The sequence below is a fragment of the Schistocerca serialis genome, chromosome 2 (assembly GCF_023864345.2).
Source record: "Schistocerca serialis cubense isolate TAMUIC-IGC-003099 chromosome 2, iqSchSeri2.2, whole genome shotgun sequence".
In the NCBI taxonomy this organism is placed as follows: Eukaryota; Metazoa; Arthropoda; class Insecta; order Orthoptera; family Acrididae; genus Schistocerca; species Schistocerca serialis.
The window spans coordinates 195,205,972-195,232,078 of NC_064639.1; the positions used below are offsets into that span (position 1 = coordinate 195,205,972).

The window sequence follows — 26,107 nt, forward strand, 5'->3', positions numbered from 1 at the left end:
ATTAGGCATTCAGTTTTCTTGCTGGCCATAACCTACAATCAGTCTATTCATTTATGCAGAGACTGATCTTCACATGTCCATACATGCTAAGCCTCTAAATGAGCACTGGCATCCACACAACTAACAACATGGGACCAAACTTCTGAGGCTATCAGTCCCTAAGCTTACAAATTACTTAAGCTAACTTAAGTTAACTTACACTAAGGTCAACACACACACACACACACACACACACACACACACACACACACACACACACACCCATGCCCGAGGGAGAATTCGAACCTCTGATGGGGGAAGCCATGCGGACCGTGACAAGACACCTCAGACCGCTCGGCTACCTCGCATGGACAAGTTTCATTTGTTCGCATCATTATACTACAGATCTTTAGTGCTTACACATATGGAAATTACTTTGTAAAAGCACTCAAAATTTAAGTATCTAAAGCTACCTTAATCATCCATGTTTGACAAACACACACACCTTCCAGTCTTTATGAAAAGTCTATGACAAGGTTGTTTCCTTAACAGTCTAGGTAGTAAACACATTAATTCAAAGGTGACTGGTTTAGATTGTTGCACGATCATCTTCAGACCTAGCCATTTTGATGGACAATAGTTGTGTATGGAGCAGGAACCTCAGAATGACAGGGTAGCAGTTGATTACCATCATTCTGAGGTTCCTGCTACACGCACAGTCATTGTCCATCAAAATGGCTAGGTCTGAAGATTATCATGTAACGAATGAAATTGGTCACTCTGAATAACTGTGTTTGTGATCTAGACTGCTGTTATTATTTTTGAAGATTATAATAGGATTGCTGACAACTTCAATAAAGTTTTCAAAACACATTAAATTGCCCAAAATCTTAAGAGATTCAGAGAAGTTTGTGTATAGGCACTGTCCTATTGAAAGAGCACATTTCCATCTCTTAAGAAAAGCAACATAATGGGCCAGATGATTGCCCAGATTAATTCTGCACTGTTTGGTACACCCTAAACACAATAAATATAAAATCATGTTAGCCCCACAGCATTATTCCCAGAGTCAGTCTTGCATACCACAGCTTGATGTGATCTTTTAGTTTGCGTTCTCCTGGTCGAAATATCACTATCAAATGACCATCACCAAGCCCAATATGGCAATTGCACTCTGTTCTATACAAAACTTTATAGCACCAATTATTTCAGAAGCATCTTGTTACAGCATTGGAAGAGCACCGTAATGTGATGGTCCTTTTGTAGTCAGTGTGTCTGGCTGCTTTGCAGAGGACTGGATTCCACTCCTGGTACTGTTTGGGATTTTTTTCCTTTCCTGGAACGAGGTGCAATGTGCCTCCTAGAGCCAGTGCTCTGGCATTCAACATCATTATAATTACAATCAGCAGCAGCATCCTCTACACTCTCCAGTTTTGTTGCTGCTTATTCCACTCACTGTCTCAACATCACCTTCATTTCAAGGTGGCAATAACACCAGTAACTTTTTTGACCACAACTTTTCTTGAATCTTTAAGCCTTCTGCAAAAGATGTGTACTGAGCACTGAAAAATATGAACTTTTATCACAATGTCTTCCACTGAATTGACCTAATTCACCATGTTGGTGCAGAAGTGCGTGAGGTAGCAGTGCAAAATTCAATGCAATTAAACAATTGTTGAAGAGTATATAACAGCACAAGAACTAGATGGAGAAAGACATCACACTTGTCCTTTTCAAGGTAATCATCCAAGCATTTGCCTTTAAATTGTTAGGGAAACCACAGGTTTGGTGTCTTACCACTATGAAACCAACAAAAGGAAACTTAAAGGGCTAAACAGAGGCACTGTCCTGTTGAAAAAATATCTTTAACAGTAACTTTTTAATAATTTACTATAAAATTAATGCAATTAAAAAGAAACAATTCTGATCTACAATAATATTCCTGCACTTCTAGGTAATCTAAATATCACACAAAATCAATCAAAAAATGACTCCAGCTGATGGAACAGTATCCCCTTTCTCAGGTAGATGTTCACAATGAGAAATTGTCTGTTCTGATTGTTCTTGCTCTCAGGTTGCAAGAAATACAACCAAATTTCATTAAACACAGTTCATTGAAATTGCCTTCAATATGTCTAAATGATACCACAAATTTGATTGGTTGGTTGATTCAGGGAAGGGGTCCAAACAGCAAGGTCACCAGTCTCATTGGATTAGGGAAGGACGGGGAAGGAAGTCTGCTGTGGCCTGGCAAACGAACTATCCCGACATTTGCCTGATGCGATTTAGGGAAATCACGGAAAACCTAAATCAGGACGGCCAGACACAGGTTCGAATTTTATCACATAATTATAGTTTCAGTCACTATTGTGCATTATGGTACCCCTTTAATCAACATGTCCTCATACTAAGAGTCCTCTGTTTCTGCGAGGGGAGAGAGAAAAATATATGCTGCACCCATGTCCTCCAACTAATGTGTTCTAGATATGATTGGACACTGACACCTGACTCGTACTGATCACTAGGTAACATTAACAACACCATTCTCCAATACCATTGATTGGATGGCCATAGAGAACAAACTGCATTCAGACACATTCCTGGGCAAAGCAAAATGTCAAATTCCATCTGACATACCAAATAGTTCCTTGGAACACACTATCTCGAAACAGCAATGTCTTGAGATAATTCAAAAGTACAACTACCAAACATTCAAGTCAAATGTACAGTTCCACAGAAATTATAGTTTCAATAATAGCTAGCCCCATTTTTTCTTCCGAATAATACATTCTGTAATTAGCTATTACATCAACAATGTTACCAAACATGTCTGAACTATACTAAAACAAACTCTCCTTCAAAAACCAGACTAGGCAATAGCATTTACCAGCCATTAAAGGGAACCTTAGCATGATTTCCTTCAGTTGACCCTTAGGTATCACAACGTCACCCAAAAAAAATTACAACTGAAAAAATCTTAATTCAATATTCTACAGGTCACAAATCAGTCATGCACATGCCACTTTGTCATACACATCAAATATTGATAGCTGAAGCACTGCTTTGCATATCTTTGGCCATTGCCTAGGAACGAGACCATACTATCCACGAGGTGGCAGGCTGGTAAATGGTCATGCTGTGATTTAAGGCTGTGCACTCACTGGTTTGGGCAGGCAATTGAACTGTCTGACTAGAGGCACTCAGTACTGCTGGTGAGTCATGTTAGCCGCAGTGGTTTTTCCTTGGCTGTGCACAGCTGAGTGCGAAGGAAGTGATTGGCCTGCCTCGTGTTTGTTGCAGTCAGCACCTTACATTTTTGCAGCACTAACCACAGCATAGAATTATTTTCTCAAAGCAGTGCAAATGTTACCTAGGAGCATCGAGTTTGGCATTATCTGAAGATTTCTGCCAATTCCCCAAAGTGTCTTGCTTTCTAGCTTCTTTGTAATGTGTGCCTTGCGCTATCAGGCCATATGTGGAGCTGCTTAAGCTGTTAAATATTTTTCTGCTATACCTGTTGGAACCACACACGGCAAGTCAGTGTGGCTGTGCAAGAAATTAAATGTCCGGTTAAGCACACCAAATGATCAGCTATCATGATTTATGCGACATCTGATGCTTATTTGTGTGATGTGTCCATCTAGTAGCCACTTGCATTTAATTTTTATGCTTAAATCTTCTGTAAAGTGCACCATGCCTACAATCATTATACCTTACAGTAGGTTTGTTGCTTGATGTGTAGCATATGTCTTTTTCTTAGTGTCTTGTTCTGTTATTTAATGTCTGTCAGCAGTAACCTAGTGGGCAGCTGCCAATTTGTATTTCAGGAACACTGCCAAGCTGCTTTCAGCCTGATTCAAGAATTAATTTCCAATCGGGTCACGTATTACAACTCTCATTTTTAATTCTTTGCAACTATCGTGTTTGTTCTTGGTTTCTTCCTTTCTTTCTTTTAAGGTTTCTTATTATATTATTTACATAATTCTAAGTTCCTTAACTTGCTTCGACTCATTTTTTCTGTAAATCCCATCTTTTTCTTGTGCTTTTTTCCTGTAATAATGAGCTACTAAATTCCTGAACATGTATGACTCTTGTGTTACTATGTTTTACCTTACCTGGTAACTATTTTTACAAACTTTTCCTTTATCACTTCTTGAAATTTTTATCTTTTACCTCTAACACATTTATTTTTCATAAGACAATATACACTGTTCAACAAACTGGAAATTCAGCACTTAATTATGGATACTACTAATGTAGCAAACACTCTTAGATTTAGTGTGTGGAACTTCATGAAGCAAAATCATAATTTGTACCTCTGATGCTTATTATGACTATCGCTATTTCAATTTGCAATCAATTACCTTGTTATCCTAATATATAGAAAAAAGTATTTTCCACATCAGAGCAAAGTTTACCACACAAATATTTCCAACTTTGCAACAATCAACTTTTTTACCTACCTGGTTCCTTTGCTCTTTTGCCATTCTTCTAGCCTTCCTTTCCTCTTCATCATCTGAATACTCCATAACATTTGGAGGTGGTTCATTGTTATGTTCCCATGAAGCGTCACAACCCTTTTGCCTGTAAATTTTATGTTCACTGTTACTTCACTACATGCACTATATAATTGTGACAATAGAAATTTGAACATGTAAACAGTAACTGAAGGTAAGCAACCACTTACCTGTGTGTGCCACTCCTCATTCACCTGCAGACAAGTGCTTGCCTGTCCTCAATTTTTACAAATTATGCAACTTATGCATAAAAATGCAAAGCTTTCATGTTGTCTAACAAACATTAACCAAAAAAATCCAAAGTTCTATAACTGATGGTGTCAATACAGAACTGCCTTGTAAATCTGTATGTCATTTTATTTCTTTTGATCTAATTACCACTTGAAGCAGTTGTAGATATGACAATGTACTTAGCAAAAATTACATACAAAAAACATCTGGAGCCTAAATTTGAGAAATGGTGTCACACTGTGCAACTTCAACCATGCTACCTCAACAGCCTGCAAGGGAAACTACACCAAAACGGTAAGTTTTAGGCTACAAATCAGGTAGTAGGCCAGTGTTACTTTAACAGGTATGAAAGCGAAGTTCATAATTTGACAATTCTGATTACAGCACATGAAAAGTTAGGGAATATGTTCTTATGTGCATATTTCCTGAAATACTTGTTAATTCACTGATAACGAAATTAAGAAGTCTTTCCATTTGTTGTTTCAAGTAAAATAACTTCTCAGCCAAAATTAGTAAGAAAACTTAGTGGTTATGTCATTGAGTTACATACCCACATTCTATGGTGTACCTTTTATTGCTGTGAAATATAATGAAGTAACTATTTTGTAAGTGTTTAAGTTGTTGTAACTATTAGCACTGTAATAATAAAAGCAGTAATTTTAAGATTTTCTGTGAAGATACTCTTCAACAGAATAGGAGTAGTTAACCAAAAGGGAGTTCTTTCATTCTGGCAAACCGTATTACCTACAGGACACTTAGTACGTTTTAGCAGGGTACTGATATACAGGGTGTTCCTTTTATCTGATGACCCCTACCTGGGTATTGCAGGCCAGCCATGGAAGCCGCACCAGCCGGTCGAATGGGTCCCATGGGACGCGCCTTGTTGGCCAGTGTCATTCAACCGGTGAAACAGGCATCAAAAGTGTAACAGTGAAATTTGCGAACACAATAATGGCACGAGCAAATTATTCAACTCTACAACGAGTGCTCATTTATGATTCGTATGTGCATACTGAGTCCGCTCGTACTGTCCGGAGATTGTTTGAACAGAAGTTTCGAGGTGTTGAAGTTACGAGTCATGAGGCAGTTCATAAACTAGTGAATAAATTGTGTGGAATGGGAAGTGTTGAAGACAAGCAGCATAAATGATGACGTACAGTGCTCGCAGAATCTCATCTTGATGAAATTGCATACTGCCTGGAAAATTCCCCTATAAAGTCTCTTAGACATTTTTCGCAGCAAACAAATACTGTGCACCTCTATACAAAGAGATGCTAAGCTGCTTGGGCTAAGGCCCTATGAAGTATCATTAATACAATAACTTTGACCTGGTGATCCTGCACACACAGTTAAGTTTTGCAAATTGGTTTAAAGCAAGTACATGGTGAAATGGATCCTTATCTCATTCTGTTTTCAAACAAAGCTTGGTTTCATTCACACGGGTATGTTAATTTCCAGAACTGTCAACACTGGAGCACAGATAGACCTGTTGTGTTTTGTGAAGAATGCCTTCACAATCAGAAAATAGGGGTGTGGTGTGCAGTTATTGGTGACAGAATAGGCCCATTTTATTTTTAATGACACAGTTACTAGTGAAAGATGCATGCCAAACACTTTGCAACCATTTTTAATGAACTGAGTGACAGAGAATGAAGCTTCACATTCTTTCAACAGGATTTGGCAAGGACTCACGTGGTCAATGTTTCTTCGCAGAGAATTCATGGTGTGTTTGATGAAAGGGTTGTAAAAATATCTGGACCCTTGAGGTCTTGATTTAAGTCCAGACAATTTTTATTTGTGGAAAGTACTGAAGGACAAAGTGTACACAACAAATCTTCACATGGTAGAGGAACTCAAGGACAATATCCACAAATCAATTAATCCAATATCTCAGAGAGAATTACATCATGTAATTGATAATTTCTTGAGAAGATTCAGAAATGCATGAAAAATAATGGCAGGCAGTTCCAGCATCTCCTTGTGTGACATGGGTGAGTACAAAATTTATTTGGTTATATTTTAAATGTAGTCATGTCGTACTGCAGCAGCAGACGGGTGACACGGCATCTGATTGCTGGGCAAAGGAGAGCTCGCTGCTCGCATCTACTGCACTGCACAGTGGTTATCAGATAAATGGAACACCCAGTACATTGCCTGACAAAAAAGTGAAGCACCCAGAAGACAATCGGGTGCCTACATAACTTCATATACATTGATAGGCATGAACATGATTCAAGTTGCAATATTGTGTGACATAATGGTCACCAGATTGTATTATCGTTTTCTGTGTTTAGTGTTAATAGACCTGGTATGGTATGTAAGATGCAGGAAAAGCATCAGATGCTGAGTGATCACTGAGATATATGAAGATGCTGCATGCTCTTGAAGGACAGGATTACTAGCACCTGGCAGTCTACGTTCGAACAGCTCATTGAATTGTGCAATATCCAGATTTGTGGGGCATTCGGACATGAGAGTGGCATTACACTTAACTGCACGGGAAAATGTGAGGGCAAACATACTAATCGTTGAGGTTCCAGTCGAACACGTTTGCTCCCCTGCAAGGGAGGATCATTGTATGGGGCACCAAGGATATCATAATTATTTCACACCTACGCCTGTAATCCGAGAATAAATAATGGATCCCTGCAACATTATGTGTCTCCCTGCACCAATTTTTGGAGACTATCAGCAGCTGGACAAGGGAATTACCGTCCCATGTGTTGGCTGCCTTTAACACAACACAAACAGCTTCATTTGGAGTGGGGCCATGAGCAGGAAGCTCAAACTGCTGATGAATGGCACCACTGTGTTCAGTGTCTAATTGCTGTTTCTCAGAACCCCAGATGACCACTGTCATCGAGTACAGCAGTGAACTGGGAGATGTCCCATTCTCCTGATGTTTTAGAGAGGCACAGCAGTGTTACTCCTGGGCGTCATGGTATGGGGAGCCATTGGGTAAAAGTTCAGGTCAGCTGTAATTGAGGAAAATAATGGCACAACTGTATACCACTAACATTCTGCGTCCTCATGTGTTACCTCTCATGTGGCAGTATTATGGTGCTGTTTTTCAACAGGACAATACTCATTCACACACAACACTTCTTTGTGAAGTGCCAGAGAGATGGCTATTCCCATGGCCAGCAAGATCCCCAGATCCGTCCCCAAAAGAACAAACGTGGGACCACCTCGGATGTCAACTCTGTCAGTGCCAGTACACAGGATATCATGAACCAGTTACAAGAGTTGTGGGCCAGTTTTCAGCAGGACAGGATACAATAACTATATGATGTCCTTCCCAACCAGGCCAGTGCATGTGTACAGATCAGAGAAGGTGCAACATTATACTGACAAGTAGGCCGGTACTGCCAAGTTCGTTGTAAATTTTGCTATTCTATAATCACTGAAATACAGTCACCTACCCTTCTAACCAGTGAAGTTTAATTTCACTTCTTCTTCCCCTTCTGGGTTGTTCACTTTTTTTGTCTGGGTGCTTTACTTGTTTGTCATACAGTGTATATGTGGACTTGTGCATTAGGTTACATTCTGTTTCAATGTTAAACCCACGAAGTCTTGGCAAACATTTTGGTCCTCATATTATATTCATGGTTTTCATTACTTTTTGAAGAAAGGGAAATACAGCTAATGACAAAAGACATTAACGAATACAGCTATTATGCAACAGTTATCAAACTCTGAAATTTCTTGAAGTGGTTGTCCTAGAAGTAATGCAATGCGCAATTCTTGTAACATGTATTCTAAATATATTATCCCTGTAAGCCTTATCTCTTCATATATGACTAACTCATCAGGCACTGGATAAAGACAGAACAACTAATTTTATTTATTTATTTTCATATCATCTATTAACCTTAAACAAGCATACTGTTAATGTAACTGAACAAAGGTTAGCTAAAGCTGAAACCCCGCACCAACCGGCCGAAGCATTGTCCTCTGCCTGAAATCATTTAGATGTGGTATGAACACAGATACTTCATTACTTCTGGGCTAAACGAATTAAGGGTTTTGGCTACCTATAATCCCAAAATCTAACCACTGCTACTAGTAGTTCATAGTACAAGTAAACTGTTTGTAGTACATTTGGAATTTGTATGAGGTACAGAATTGTATGTACTAATTCTTACCAAAATTTATTAATAATACATTAGTCTATAAATCATCTGTTGATGTTTTCTAATTTTTCAATAGCCATCTATTCAGTAAAAAAGACCAGTATTATTTTGCATCCATAGGTATTGTTTTGTATCCACATACTCTTCTCTGCAATAACAACAAAACTCACATCTTCTGACAACACATGTGGAAGATCATTTATACCATTCAGAAATGAAAAAATGAAATAGAACTATGCGCTATACCATACAAGACGGCTTTAAATTACGAGTGCATGTTGCTATGTGATTGACATGGAACAAATACACTGCTATCCACCATGCAAAAGAAATATAATGGAGTAGTAAATACAGCAGGTACATGGTTTAATTTTATCTTCCTTACTGTGAAACGGCTCGCCCACAGCATACTGAAGTCAGCCTGGGACACTTTCACACTGACAATTTTCATTATATAACTGTCCTGTTGCTGTAGTTACTACACTGTGCAATGTGCAAGTTGCCATTCTGTTAATGAAAAAACACACACACACACACACACACACACACACACACACACACATGGCAATTCATCAATATTAATTCTTGACTATATTCTGAGTTCAAATATCATAAATTTCTTTGAGATCCAAAAGCTTCTGACCCTCAATAAGCACTGTTGTAGAAAGCACTGCTTGTGCAAAACTTGGCTCTTGCCCTTTTCTCATGTGATACTCTGCCAACTATGGATGGAGGGCAACAGGCAGATTCTTTGTGCCTAGATTTTCAAAAACCATTTTATATGGAGCTCCACTGCAGACCATTAACATAGGTACAAGCATATGGAATATGTTCCCAGGTATGCGAGTGGCTCGAGGACTTCTTAAGTAATACAACACAGCATGTTGTCCTCAATGACAAGTGTTCACCAGAGACAAGGGTATCATCAAGTGTGCCCCAAGGAAGTTTGATGGAACAATTATTGTTTCCTGTAAACGCAGATGATCTGGTGGGTGGGGAGGGCAGCAATCTGCAGTTGTTTGCCAAGGGTGCTGGGGCATCAGGGAGAGAGTCATCATCCAGTGACTGTGGGAGGAGACAAGATGACTTCCAAGGGAATGGTCAGACTTGCCATGATGAAATCTGTGTTGCTTTTTTTTAACCACTGAGTTAACGTTGAAAAAAATAAGTACACAATATTTTAGCTGCAGACATAACCTGCACGTAAAAAAAAAACCACACACACCTTTATGAAGTAAGACATTTGTTGCACATTTTCCATGCTTTTAACTGCCTACTGTACAGTCATGACCTCCCTTGCTTTGTTATGCCAATGACGTATAGGGTCAAGGTGGAGTTAACTATGTGCTGCTCTTTTGCCACAGCAATGTAATAGATTATTCGCCCGGTGAAAGCAATTGCACAATAATTAAACATTCATTAACAAGTACAACTGATATGTTGTCTACAACAGTATTTCCAAATTGCTATGGAGTAAAAAATACATGGTTCAGAACATGTCAACATTAATTTCATTCCTTGTAACTACCGCAAAAATGTCAGATATTGATGCAATATTCCCAACATACATTTTTTTTATGCACGAAGAACATGCAAAGATGACATATAATAGCCCTGTGAGTCATAGACATTATTAGATGCCATTGGACAAAACTGGGCCAGTGTTAGAAATGAATCAGGCCTAACATCAGTATATTTTGAGAAGTGTCACACTTATTTAATCAAATTTTGAAACCGTGGTGGGAAAAACTGCTAATTTACAACTAATTGCAACTTGAGAATATCATCACTGTGGTAGATTGGAAACTGTAGTGATCTGCACACAACTTTCTCTTTTAGTTTCCTGTAAAATGCCTTCCACTGACAGAGAAATCCTCTTTCTAATGGTTGAATTACATTCGTTGTCTAGGTTAGAATTTGAATTATCTCTACTTCTTTTTCAGGGTGAGAGCTCAAAATACAGCTTTTAAAGACTCAGAACTTGCATGACCTGATCACAACCCTAGAAGAGAGTTGTTCCCACAGAACAGAAGAAAAGGATGATGCACGACAACTGTAATATTTTTATTTCCCACTTTTCCCAACTTCAATGGGTCTAACACAAAATTGTTCGCATAGAACATTGTTCTTTTGACATGCGGTCCAAAATGTCCAGTTGATGCTTGAAGACATACATATAATTTAGGCAGCAATGAACCATCCAAACTAATTATGGGCATTATAGTGTATGAATGTGCGAGTATAGTTGTGGACTGTGCAGTTTCCTCTACATTTTTCCCCCCTTTGAATGATGGTGTTCTTTTAGCATGTATTTCTTCTTGAAAACTGGACTTGTTTGCACTGAAAATGTAAGATTCACTAAAAGTAATTATCTTATGCTTTGTATTCGTAATAAAAGCTATCATTTAGGTTTGAATCATTTCATCCTCTGATCTGTTTCTCGTTACAAATTTTGTTATTTTTCTTGCCACAATTTTATGTGATCTTTGGAAGTGACTAATCCAACTATGAGAAGCTGTAAATTCTTTGGCCCCTATTGTGTTGGCCATCTCTAACACTCAATCATGTCAAGTTGTATGCATCCTACAGCACTTTTGGAATATGTATGAGGGTTCGAACTTAAATAGTGGCAACTACTTACTCACAACAGATACAAAAGAGTTACATGTTTTCACCTGTTACTGTCCTTCAAAGTAGTCATCACCACTGTGTAGAACCCATTGCTAGCGATGTGGAATGTGTAGCATACCACCAGCAGAGCCTGTTCTGTTGATGGTGGTCTACTTCCTATCGTATCTCTGGAACAATTCTGAAGCGAATGCCACGAAGTGGTGCCTTCATCTTCGGAATCAAATCGAAGTCACAAGGACTTAAGTCTGTGTAGTATGGTGGAGGTTCCAGTCCCATTGACCGAACTGAGCAGCCACAGCTTGCGCTGTATGCGGCCGCTCACTGCTGTGCAAAATTATGGGTGGGTTGCACAGAAAGTGTCGCTGCTTCTTTCGCAAAGCTGGTCACAGGTGATGGTCCAAAAATGAACAGCAATACTGTGCGCTGACGGTCTGCTGTGGAGGAACATAATGCATTAGGATAACACCATCACAGTCGTACAAGAGAATCACCATAACTTTAGACCGCTCCATTCGGACCATCAGCAGAACAGGCTCTGCTAACGGTATACTACACCTTCCACATCACTGGCAATGGATTCTACACAATGCTGGTGACTACTTTAAACGACAGTAACAGGTGCAAACATGTGACTCTTTTGTATCAGCTCTGAATAAACAGTTGCCACTATTTAAGTTCCAACCCTCGTATGTGGATGTAGAGGATGATTTGTTGCTACTCTTGATGAAATAATTATATGTTCTCGTAGAGATATGTACCTTCTCTATTGCATCACAGTTATGCTTCTGTGGGTGAACTGGACGTTGTTCACAATGTTGCTTCCTTACAATTTTGTAAATTTTTGTTTTTGTTCACAACAGTGCTTGTACTTTCTCACCAGACAGTGATTGCCCCATACACATCATCATTTTAATACTGGCAATGAATTACCTTCAGTGGATAACCACTCACCATTTTAATTTACACACACTTCCATTTTATCACTGTATTCTATACATACAATCATCACAGTGAAAATTCAATTACACCACACATTCCGCAGACTACTTGCATGAGTACCATATACAAATTATGTTATCATGATGATCCCCGCTCCTATCGTGCACCACAAGGATACATAAATCAAAGAACGAAATGATGGTAGAATTCGAGATCACCAATCAAAGTTAATGAATTGAGCTACCAAGCTGTGACTAATTGATAGATTCTTAATAAACATTCTACATACCGCAACAGTTCAGTGAGGAATACAAAGCGGGAGTGTTCTTGCCTACTTGGGGCACAATACACTTTCATGCCAACTTTCACACCATGATCTATAATGTGCTGTGGAGAATTGAATCTCACACAGTAACATGGTTCCTTCACTGGGCCAAAGACATCAAAAATGTGGCCCAACATCAGGTCTCCTTCCTTCAGAAATAGCACACTGTCCAGATCTAGGGCAGGGGTGTCCTTGTATGCCTGTATAACAACTATTAAAAAAGCAAAATCAATAAAATGCAGCAATATTTTTAAATAAATAAATTATGTATGTCATAAATCTCTAATGCATATCCAATGTAGAAGGTAAAGCGATACAATAATGGTGTGTGCCAACAGATATATGACAAAATAAACTAGTATATCAACTGATGAAAAACTACTTGACAATCAAAGCATAAAAATTAACATTAGATACTGTTAAAATTTTGTCATTTCTAGAGACGTGCGGAGTAGCAAGTAAGTCCATGTATCCTCAAGAAGAACTGAGAAGCAAAAAAAGTCTTACATCATCAAGTTGCTCATGTAGTATTTTTAACAACATATCGATAGTAGGCAATGAAAAACCTCTTAACTCCCAGCTGTCTGAAAACTCTCAATTACCGTAACCATTAACTCTATAATCAAAGAGAGATTTGCATGTGCATGCATTTCCCTTATCTATCTATAACTATGCTTCTACTACTCAGTTACACATGTAGTAACTTTCTGTATCACTTTGCATTATTTTTTAAGAAACTGATTTTGATTCACCTGCAAAATTTCACAAAATGGAGTTACAAGGTTTTCATTGCCAACCACTGATATGATGCTTCCATTGAGCTTCATTAGTCCTCACCACAAAAGAATATTCCTAACTGCAGTACAATAAACAACACACAGCATAACAGCTGTACATTTGCTGCTACTGTGCTACAATACTGATGATAGCAGACCACAGTTTTCGTACTGCTACCAATACAATACTACCTAATGAAGGTATATAAAATAGGCAGATACCAGTAGGAAAAAGTTACAGCACACATCTCATCAATATTGAAACAGTCATACCTGCATGATGAAAAATGAATATGTATTAGCAAATATGATAAAACAATGTTTCCACACAACAACATCAGATTTAAAATGTAAAAAAATGCACTACTGAAGAGCAAATGTTCTAGTTAATGCCAGTTTTCTCATTTTAATTTTTTTACATCCTAATTATTTTCAGTTATACTAAAATTATCGAAATCAAAAATCACGCAGTATGCCTAACCCACTGTCTTTATGGTTAACGAATATCTTTGTAGCCACCATGTTTACTCTGTGTCATCAGATCTGTTGAATATTTATTTGATAGGACTTCTGTCATCATGTATAGCATAATATTATTTCATGTCTTGATCGCGCATTCCTAATTATCCTTAATTTTATGACAGACAGCTTGGATGTGTTGTTTTTACACAAAGCTCTTATGTAATACATGAATCTTGTTGTTGATCACCACCCCACGGGCATATCGATATCACCCCGTGGACAACATAACAATGAAATTGCAAGATTCCACCTGATGCTGGTAGTACTCGTGAAGGACCTGGTGGACCCAATTGTGCATGCCCACCGAGCCACGCCTCCATACTTACAGGAGCCTCTGCTGCCACAATATAGGACAGCCGGCAGCAGCGACTTTTACCACTCATGCTCAGAACCACATCTCTATGGAATGCCATGCAGACGCTGCTCTGTCACTTCACTGTTGCTGTTGTAATAGCTGGATTCTGTTTCTTGCTGCACTATTTGTACTGAGTCTTCATACGTTTGGAGAAATACAAATTAAATTAATCTTCTGTTTGTTGTGCTAACTTGTTCACTCATTATTTCTTCTCCTATCGAGCTTTCCTACAACGACAGTTGCCACGAAGTCTTACGCAACACACGTGATGCAGAAAAATCTGGCATTTACGAGAAACCACATGAAAGCATCTGGAAAACCACACTTGCTTACATGTAGCCCCCTTAGAGTCTTCTTATCCTGGGGTCAGAGTGACCTGCCTTCCCACTATTCCCCTCTTCTCACCAAGGAAGGAACTAATAGTTCTGAAAGCTAGGATAATGTCATCACTTTTACCTTTGTGTGTGGATTGGCAGCACTAAACATTTTGCCATCTGAAGATAACAATTGGCTGAAATTCTGCCTCGTATTTATCAGTTTTTTACACTATCATTTCTATGATATGTAGATGAAATTTATGATGGCAAACTGTTGTTATTTACTGATGCAATTATTTGATGATAGCACTGTACGCTACACCAACAAAAAATAAAAAAACACAATTCTTCAACAAGTGTACTGTGAGTACATGGCAACACTAATAAAACTTCACTAATTTTTGAAGCACCTAAACACTAACTTAAAATGCACACAAATCTTAAGTCACTGAGCACAGCCTATAATATAATCATGAAATATGACAAGACCAGAATTACGATGCAGACTCCAAATTCCTGCAAAATAAGTTTGTTGGTAAACAAAGTAAACAGAAAATGAGAATTTAATTAAGTTAAGGTTTGGATATCTTAAGTAAGATCCTGGCATCAATATTACCAGTCAGAGATGGGAAACACCAGAGTGGATCTACATTTCACAGAACTAAGGACCAGAGGGATAAAATGATATACATATAAAAATGTATTGGCAGGTGTTAGACATTTAAATCTCCAATAAGTAGGTTCATGGTACCGGCAATACCTCAGTCTGGTTGCACTCCACATGAAAGCACACACAATACTGCACACAGCACCCAAAAACTACATCAGTAATTAAGTATTTGGAGTAAAACTGGAACTGACTTGTCAGGAGACCCAAGAATATTATTTGTAGAAGATAAAAACAAAACTTAAGATTCATATCAGTAATTAACTAATAAAGCAAATAATGTGCCTGATAGGAATCAGTCCCTCATTCACAGCTGGCAAATTCACAACCAGAATACAACAATACATTTAATTCTTAAAACGAATGCAGCAAATAAATATGCTAGTCTATTACAGTGGGGGCAACATAATGGAAGCGGAAAATTTTGTAACTGAGGATAGGTGGGAAGCTAACTAAACATGCATATTTGTATCACTTACAGAAGTTAAATACAGCTACCCTAACCATTCACAATATTTTTCCACTGTTAACGACAATAGACTCTGGCAGGTTACTATGCTTACTCTGATTTCATATGACATAATACTTTGCAACAAATTGCTCCATACACATATTTTTGTCAAACATTCAATTCGGATAATATGTGGCGTTACTCACAGACAACTAGTTTGAAAATGGGGATTCTTACAGTGATATTCTATATCTGCTCCCTAACGAGACTGCAAATGCAAAACAGGAGAAAAAGAATGGCATTGTGTGGGTTACTGGGAGCTACATAGCAAATACACCAAATGTACCTCACATACACTACGCTCCTGTGAATACTGTCTCCCTCTAGGACATACAGCACCTATCACCACTCGTCGATTCTAATGTGGGCAGCATGCCAATGTTAGGCCAAGAAACCATGTGCGTGGGAGGCAGGGGCCAGAGAAGACTCTGGGTACTACACCCCATCCCCTAGACTCGAAGTTTGAAGTATAGCCTCCCACTGAAACTGAGTTAGTGCACCCAATTTCATCTGTTCGGAAACCTGATTTATACTGGGAAAGGGATAGTGGAACTTAATTGTCAGCAGTTCAGACATATGGTGAATAGTACCCCTTAAGGAAATGGCATAAACAGATACAGATCCCCTTGTGCACTTATTGTGTATGACGGGAGGCCGCAATTAACTTTTTGAAGAAACTGTGCCAACCACCAGAGAGAATAGGTTGCAACCAACTGCTGATTGTGAATCATGTTGCAATCTGTGGTGCCTATCTGGGCTCTGCTGCCCTACTTCGATCATTCCATGGAGGAGGTCGAGAAGATCCACCTTGATCTCACAATTTAAATGAAGTTCACAATTTGTAGTGTCTCCTCATTACTGATGGTAGCTTTTCTGGTTTTGAGCTCAGCTGAAATCTTGAACCCAAAACTCTGAAGAATCTGTAATGTGGTAGGCTGCAACTTCCCAGACTTGGAGCATAAGTTGTGAACTGCACTATTATGCTAAACGATTTAGGGATGTTCTAAACATCAGAGGCTGCTACCCAGATAGCTGTTAAGTGTGTGGTGCACATGAGGTTTCTTTTTAGATTAGGTGACTCCATACAGTCCATACAATTACCATTGTATTAGTGTAAGACTGAGGCATCAAGGGATCAGTGTGGAGGGTAAAAACCATAGAGGGAGACCAACATATGAATAAACTAAGCAGATTCAGAAGGATGTAGGTCACAATAGTTACTTGGAGATGAAAAAGCTTGTGCAGGATAGAGTAGCAGGGAAGGTTGCATCAAACCAGTCTCTGGACTGAAGACCAAAACAACAATACTGACAGAAACCATCAAAATCCTAGTGATCAACCACCAAAGCATTCTCTTACTACACGTGGACCATGAAAGGTCACAATACCTTGTGGTTGTCGGCTGGTGTCAACACTACAATCTGAACTGCCAATGTTGGCCCCCTAGGCATAGTTGATGTTGCTGCTAGGACTTCACTACTTGAGCTGCACATGAGCACAGGGTACTTTCCTCTTATGTCACTCGCCACTGACAGACACTTTGTGGCACGATTAGAGTGAAATGTAGTGGAAATAACATAATACTGGCTATAGATAGCTGGTTAAAACCAAATCCAAACAGCAGTGAGATTTTTGGGGTGAATTTAGGTGTATATAGAAAGAAACTCGTAGGAGAGGCAACAGTACAACTGTTGCAGTGGACAAGAACTGCAAATCCAATGAAACAGAAATTTAAATGGCACATAAAATTGCTTGGGCAAGAATCCTACCAATCAGCAGAATAACACTAATGCAGTGAGGAGGAACATAATTTGAAGTAGGAGACTATAAAATAATATTAAAAAAGAAAATAGGAAAAAGCACACAAAGTTTGATTGATATGCAAGAGAAATATGATAATAACAATATGAAAGTTACACCATTGTTAGCAATACAAATGCTGAGTGGCCCTGTGCATATTTTGATCATTGATGGGAGACTGGAATAGCACAGCAGAGAAAGGTAAACAGAAGAATGTCATTGGGGAATATGGACTTGGCAACATAAATGGTAAGGACAAAAAACTAGTAGCCTCCTGTGATTGCTTTAATCTGACGATCACAAATATGTCATGTGACCAAAAATAACCAAAAGGATCTACGTTTTTCTTAAATAATCTTTATTTATTCATCAACATCAACTTTGTCCCCTTCAAAGTAGTCCCCCACAGATATAACACACTTGTGCCAGCACCTTTTCCAACCTTGGAAGCACTTCTAGAACTCACCTTTTGTTACACTGTTCAGCTCTTTCAGTGAATCTGTTTTTATATTATCAATGGTGACAAAACTACCTCCTTTCATGGTTCACTTCAACCTCGGGAATAGAAAGAAGTCGCATAAGACAATGCCCGGCGAATATGGTGGCTAAGGCAACATAACAGTTCTGTTTTTTGTCAAAGTCATGAATAAGCATTGAGGTGTGATTGGGAGCATTATCGTGACGCAGTTTCCATGAGTGGTTTTGCCATAACTTTGATCATTTTCTTTCAATTGGTCACGCACACGGCACATAACTTCCAGGTACTATTCCTTATGGGCAGTACGACCATAAGGCAGGAAATCATGATGCACTATCCCACTGTAATCAAAGGAAACAGAAGAACCTTCACATGTGCTCAAACTTGTTTAATGTTTTTCGCCCTTGGTTCTTCAGGCAGTTCCCATTTGGGACGATTGGGCCTCTGTTTCCGCATCTTATTTGTATACCCACATTCCATCACCTGTTATCACCTCCTTTAGGAGTTCTGGATCCTTGACGTCATTCAGCAATTCCTGAGCAGTGTATGTGGTGGTGTTTTTGGTCCAAATTCAGTAATATCTGAGAAAACTTTCCTGCGACATGTCATGCCCAAAACATTTGAAAAAATTGCTTGGCATAAGGCAAAAGATATGCCGATAACACCAGCAACCTCTCTGATGGATGTTTGGCAATTTTCCAAAACCATTATCTTTGCTTCTTCCACACTGTTCTCAATCATCTCTGAAATGTTTATATCATTTGTTAAGTCTTGTCTTTCTAAATGTAAATTTGCCAGAAGACACAGTTAACATTTTGAATGCAGTGCTGTACTTTCAAACGTAAAAATTCATCAAGCACTGTTACACCCCCCCCCCCCCCACACCCCATTAGACTTCCAACAATAAACTAAATACTCAAACCAACTGAAAATGTAAACAAACTTCAGGAACATGTGTATCAACAAGATAAAAGAATTATGAAAATCGGACGTACAAAGTCTGAGAAATTAAAAATTCCTGTTACTTTTTGATTACCCCTCTTACTTGCTTTAAGAGCAGTCAAAGTTTGTATACAGGGGAAGTACCTTGTGATTGTGCAAGATAGTAACTAGACTGTATTGTAACTAACCAAAGATTCAAAGCCATGACACTATGGAATAAAACCTCTGCAGTAGATGCTGAAACAGACTATAACTTGCTGGCAGCAATACAAATAATCTGAATCTTGTGAAAAGTAGGCAACCAGTAACAGTGTAGGATGTGGTCGAGTTGAATCCTGGAAAATTAATGCCTCCTCTCAAACCACCCAAGAAAAACTGGCCAATTCAACAAAAAGTACCAAGGCGTTATAAAACTGGTATAAGATTAAATATGCGATTCTGAAAGTCTTAGCAGAAATTGGAGAAGTAATGAATGGGGGTGGGGGGAGGGGGGGTGGGGGAAGGGAAGACTGGATTACATCATATAACATAAAATGGATGAATGTAGCGTAGAAATGGAAGAATTGCCAATCTACAGATAAAAAACCATATAAACAATTATGAACAATGAAGATAACTAATACTGCTAGAGAGAAACAAGCGAAAAATTGTGTGAGGAAATCTAACTGAAAATAAAACAATATAAATTAGAAAAAGTAAAGAAGATTTAGGAATTGAACAAAAGAGCATAGAAATGTTAGCAAACAGAGTGTTTTCAATAAAAATGGAAAGATAGGTGAACCAAAGATTGGATTTTATTGTTGGAACACACACAAGATGCAATATAACTACTATAGAGACTGCGTAGACTATGCTCATCCACCTGTCCCCTGAATAGGATTGACAGTACATAGAAAAGGTTCAAAGGAGGAGAGCTCATATTGTATTGCTGAAAAAAAAGGGGGACAGAAAGTCACAGGTATGCAAGTTGGGTGGCAATCATTGAAGACATCTTTCGTTGCAACAAGATCTTTTAATGAAATTTCAGTCGCCAACTTTCTCCTCCAAACGTAAAAATATTTTGCTGACACAACCTACATAGGGAGAAATGATCGAACAGAATAATAGAGATCAAATCTCGCATGGAAAGATGTACATGATCTTTTCTTCACACACACACACACACACACACACACACACACACACACACACAGAGAGAGAGAGAGAGAGAGAGAGAGAGAGAGAGAGAGAGAGAGAGAGAGAGAGAGAGAGAGAGAGAGAGAGAGAAAGGAAGGAGCAGCAGAGAAATAATAATGAAGGTAGTTCGATAAACCCTCTGTCAAGCACTTATCTGTGAATTGCAAAGTATTCATGTCAATGTGAATAACAGCGTGTTCAGAAAAGAATCTAGAACATTGGAGCAAGACCTGGAATGTGAGGAAAACAACACTGAAACAAAGATTTGTGGTGTGGTGAGAGCCAAAATTAACAGAGATATGTACATCTTTTACAGACTGGGAAAGTCATTTGACAGAATTGTCTAGTCCCCTTATGAAGGAAGACCTTTAAAACTGCTGGTGTGGACTAGCAGTATAGAAGCCTAATAAAGGAACCCTAAATGAAACAAATAGTACTACAGAATGGCAATGAGGAAACAGAGGAGACAAGTACTGTGAAAGGTGTTAAGACAAGGGTATTATTTCTCATCCACACTTTCCAATGATTATGCTCAATAAAAAGCAAGAAATATAACAGGAGGAGGAGGAGATGGCATAAACAAAATTAAGTATGCAGATGATAAAGTGGCATTAACAGAATTAGAAGAACTACAATTATTATGCACAGGATCAGAAAAAGATTATGGAGTGAGAGTAAATGAAGGAGGGACCAAAGTGGTAAGAATCAGCAAACATGACAAAAAATCATTGGAATGAAAGACCTTGCAACAAATCTTAGGTACTCAGGAAGTTTGATGATAGAAAATGTGTAAGAAACAAGAATTAGAATCTCTATGGACAAAAGAACTTTAGAAAAGAATTCCAATTCCAATCAAATTAAAAGAAAGGCTTGCCAAGCATTTTGTCACGAGTGTAGTATTATATGACAGCAAATAACGGATGGCCAAAAAGAAAGAGAAGAATGCTTCGACAGTTTTGAAGTGTGGCTATGATGGAAAAATGTTGAAAGTGAAACGGAATCACTGAATAACAAATGAAGTGGTTCTAAGAATAGGACAGGGAAGAATATGCAAATTATAATAATTAGGAAAAACATCTTGCCTGAGGCATGTATTGCGAAAAAAAAACTCTCTGCAAATCAAGAGGATTTGAAGGAAAGATCTAAAAAGAGAGGAAGATGACTTAAAATGCTGAACGACATTAAAGTTCATGAAATTGCCAGCAGACTGAGGACGAGGCACAGAATAGAGGAAAGTGGAAAGCATCTAGTTGATCCTATTGTGAGAAAGAGAAATCTAAGAAGAAAAAGGTATCATTTGGACTGAATGCCATGTATAGTTTAGTTTTGCACCCAACAACCTTTTCATCGGGTTTTAAGAAACACTGAAAAATTTGTTTCTATAGGCCCTTTCATATCTCTGGACGCAACCGAGAATTTTATTTTCCACATCCCTTTTATAGTCCACAGACCACTCGCAATGTCACTCTGAAAACTTATTCTGCAGCACACAATTTCAACAGGTCTGTTACACGAGCTGAAAGCCATTACTGATAAGCACAATTTTCAAGCCTCCACTGAAGAATTTTTCACTTGGCAAATTACCAAGTGGTAAGTGCTGTCCTCTGACTAAAATAAATGGAATATAAGGTATACATTTTTCACTATAGGGACTCAGGAAAATTTTCTGGCCCAGACACTTATTTACATCTTATTCAGTTCTCAAACCAATCTAAGGAAATGCTGGCATGGCTCTAATAACATTGCCTGTCCTCCTTTCCTTCCATTATTAGTATCCCGAAATTAAATAGCTTAAGAATTTTCATTATCATCATCATTACTCCATGTGTCAAATTATTCAATTATTGTAACATTTATATGACTGTAAGACAATATTAGTGTTTCTTTTATAGCAACTGGCATTAACTTACCTTTATAAATTCATAAAAGACAACAATGTCCTCGACTTAGAAGGTTTGTTTGAATCATGCTTTACTAGGCAGGATCCTCTTACTTGAGGCAGTATGCCCTCATCTTTCTCTGACTGACAAACAATCATCAAGCCAGATACAAGAGGAGATGGACTCTAAACCACTTAATTACATCTTTAACATTAACACTTTGTGGTCACAGCTCGGGCCACAACTTTGTGTTAAAAAAGCCAGCACCTGAGTACAAGACGGACTGCAATTTTCTCTGCATGCAAGCCATCTACTGCTCAAAAACTGGACTCACTGCATATGAGAACAATACATGGACATCTTGCTATCTGTCTAATTCATCTCATACTTCATTTTTTTAAAAGAATTATACTTTCTGTCATTATTTTAAAATTTGTAATTTACTGAAGAACTAATGTAAAAACAAAAAATAAATCTTGAAACTTGGACTTTTTTTTAGTGTGTATCACTCTTGAAGATACATCACTTACATATGTGGTAGTGACACTTTATATAATAGCATAAATGGCTGGTTTATTTGGCACCATATTATTCTTAAGTGGCCGGTGCTCACTTTCAGAGTCGAAAGAAGTGATAAGTGACAAAATTTCTATGACTGAATAGGAATTGAACTCAAGCCAATTGGATTTGTAGACTGGCACTTCACTGCTGGCACACACAACACCCACATGTAAACCAGAAGGATACCTCAATATAGTTGGATGTAAGTATTCTATGGAGTGCTTACCTAGCTGTTCTACAATACTTGTTATTGTTCCAATTTCCAAGCATTCATTCTTTGGCACAGTAATGTGCAGATTCTGTATTGGTGGGAGATCATCTAATGTCAATTCTCCTCTAGTTCTTGGTGGCCCTTTACTGGTTGTCTCAGTATTGAAGCTAGTAACAAGATATATTTGTAGTTAAAGAAGTGGTACTGTACAACATCTATGAACAGAAAATTCAGATATAGAAATTTATGCCACATGCGAAAATGCACTTACATGTCAAAATCTGAATCTTCTCCAGAGGCCAAAGAAGAGCTTGAAACTGAGCTGCTGCTGCTACTACTATCACTATCATCACTATTGCTTGTGCTGCTGTCTGAATCCTCATCTTCCCAACTACTCGAATCATCCTCAGAATCTTCTGATAAACTGCACTTGCTTCTGTAATCAGCCTTGGAATCAACAACAGGGAGGACATCTGCTTCTATATTACAGATGACATTAGATGAACATGAGCTTTCACTCTTAACAGGCTTTCCAGTGAGACTGTTCTCATTCTGGTCACCATTCAAATTATTTGTGCATGACTCTGTATTACTCTCATTTGTGGCATTTGCATTTTGTGCACATGCGTCAGTTTCACTCTTTTCAGTTGCCTGTTGACCTTCATTTAGATTATTTGTGTCATCAGTTGTTTCAGTTTCTTTCAGGGATGTGCTAGGCTCACTGCTCAGTGAGATTTCATCACTTTTGGGGACCACTGAAGTGCTTTCACTACTAGATGACTGTTCAAGTTTAATTGCACAATCCATATTTATTAAATGCTTCCAACACACATGTAACCTGTAACAAAGGAGTTTTAACTGCATTTTCTTTGAAGCTTTAACAAGATTTCATAGACAAACATGTTAATCCCTTAAAACCCCAAGTTTCAAAATGCTTTACCTTAATCACACATAAATTAGAATTATAAGGAAAGTTGATGTAAGAAATGTGTATGAAATAACAGTATTTAGAAGGAGAACATGCTTACAGTTTTCTCTTTGACTGGCTCAAATTCTGGTCCCCACAATTCACACCACAAGTAATTTACGAAGACCTATTTTCTAAAGCTTTCAGTAAGTAATACAACTGTTCAGCTGTCTTACTGAAAACTTTCCAGTTTGTGAGGAATTTTCCAAGATTGCTTTTCTTCATATTTTATTTACAGCTAGTGGTTCTGAGTGTACTTTTTACTTACAGTAGCGGTAAATAAAATAAAAAAGAGGAGCCCTGGAAGATTACTATTACAATAATATGCATTTCACACATTTTTGAGGCTGCAGAAGAGCATACACAAGAAATATTTTGACTATTTTCTTTGCTTAAAGATTCATCTTCACTCAGACCTCCACCCAGAAGATAAAATGCTTTTGAGAATTGTAATGATCTGTATTGCAGTTCATTGCTCCAGAGCAACAACTGACATATTATCAGCAAATTTTTGTGAATTTGTCCTCCGTTAAGCTTTCTCCAACACCATAGCTACTTGTATGCATTACATTTAGGCACCCATTTAATAAGAGATTAGCTCTACTACTAACTATCCACCTAAAATGATCCTAATGAGATAAACAAAAAAAAGTAAATAGTCATTGCGAAATTAAAAACTATGGGACAAAAATGGGCTAGAGTAATGTTTTGAAGGATCAAATGAATCTAATGATACCACGTGACCTGTTAGATATAGATCTTGTAGAGTGTGATATCGTATAAGCATGAACAGAACACTGACAATATCTATTCTGTGTCCATATTATTATTTTGGAAATGCAGATTGAGGCAACAGACTGCACTACAACATTGTCCAAGGTTTAGTCACGATCGAAAGGTGACGGTGTGGTTTTGAAATGGGAAAGTCAACATATGTGTCATGATAAGAACTAATAATTCTTGTTATGGTGCAAATTTTATGCATACTGGATGTTGGGGAGTGATTTATGTCCATCATTTTGATGAGAACATGGCTCAATGCAGATCAGTGGTATTTGTACCTTCAGTATTACTGTTTAGACCCTGCCCTCTCCAATTAGAGACTAGTTTACTGACAGATTTAAAACTAGATTCCTTAACACAATATACTAAAAATACAATTTACCGTATGTCAAACAATAAGAGAGAGGAAGGCACATTTCAACAAATTTCAGAATACAAATTGTTGCTAGGAATAAAGTACTGAACAAAATTAACAGTTCAGTTGACACATACAATTGCTAAATTTTATCTCTATGATGACACTTTTCAACAGTAGTTGGGATACTTTTAAACTCTCTTGTATTGGCCAAAAGTATTTTATAAATATAATTCCATAGATGGGATACCTTTAAACGTTTTTCATCCCCCAAATGTATTTTATTGATTTAATACCCAATAATGCCATTATGGGTAGGTAAAAAATGCAGCACCTGATGATAAAAACTGCAAACAGAGTTGGCTAAGTTCATTTAGACCTCTCCAAAATAATCGTGATAGTCCTATACCCAGAGCTGCAACTAGAGTGAAGACAGACTACATTATTAACAATCTACTATTTTCCCTTGGACACAGTATTGTATCAAGAGTGTAATGTTCCTCAGACAATTAACTTTGTTCTTTTCTTCAACACTGCCTGCGTGTACGTATTATTACTTTTGAAACAAGGTGCAGGTCATACATGTGCTTCTGGGATTGTTGAATAAGACCAAACAACATTCAGGTGCCTTAAATAACACAGAATGTCAACCTGATAAATACAAATACTGGGGAGGGGGACTCATGTCACAAACCACTGACAATTATTCACACTTCAATGAACCATGTTCTATCTATACAACTTTAGGCAACTTAGCAAACACTGAGTGTTTTAAGTATGACTGAGACTACTGTCTCATCCAAGTTGGTGCTTTAAAAAATCAACTGAATGAATATCTCTCATTATTGTGGGGTGGGCAGGTGCAGGGAGAATCTATGATTTTGCTGCAGTAAAAACTGCTACTCTAGATGAGCTGGTATTTCCACGTTTTCAAAATGTGAGCTGTTTGTGCTGTCTAATTAAAGCCTTGACACATCAATTAAAGTTGCATTCTTTGCATCCCAACTACTTTGTGTGATTTAGCCCCACTGTTCTGCAATTCATATGAAAG

The 26,107-nt window shown here is 38.0% G+C and overlaps 1 protein-coding gene across 3 annotated transcripts in view; it reads right to left on the reverse strand.

Annotated features, from left to right (window-relative positions):
* Positions 1-26,107, reverse strand: part of LOC126456933 (H/ACA ribonucleoprotein complex non-core subunit NAF1) — a 37,824-nt gene that overhangs the window by 6,992 nt on the left and 4,725 nt on the right. For all 3 annotated transcript variants that reach the window (XM_050092866.1, XM_050092869.1, XM_050092867.1), the window contains exons 2-5: positions 23,223-23,789; positions 22,967-23,118; positions 12,720-12,966; positions 4,443-4,563 (exon numbers count right to left, since the gene is read on the reverse strand). In XM_050092866.1, coding sequence (XP_049948823.1) covers positions 4,443-4,563; positions 12,720-12,966; positions 22,967-23,118; positions 23,223-23,758 — 1,056 coding nt within the window. In that variant the 5' untranslated portion in view covers positions 23,759-23,789. The remainder of the gene's footprint in view (positions 1-4,442; positions 4,564-12,719; positions 12,967-22,966; positions 23,119-23,222; positions 23,790-26,107) is intronic.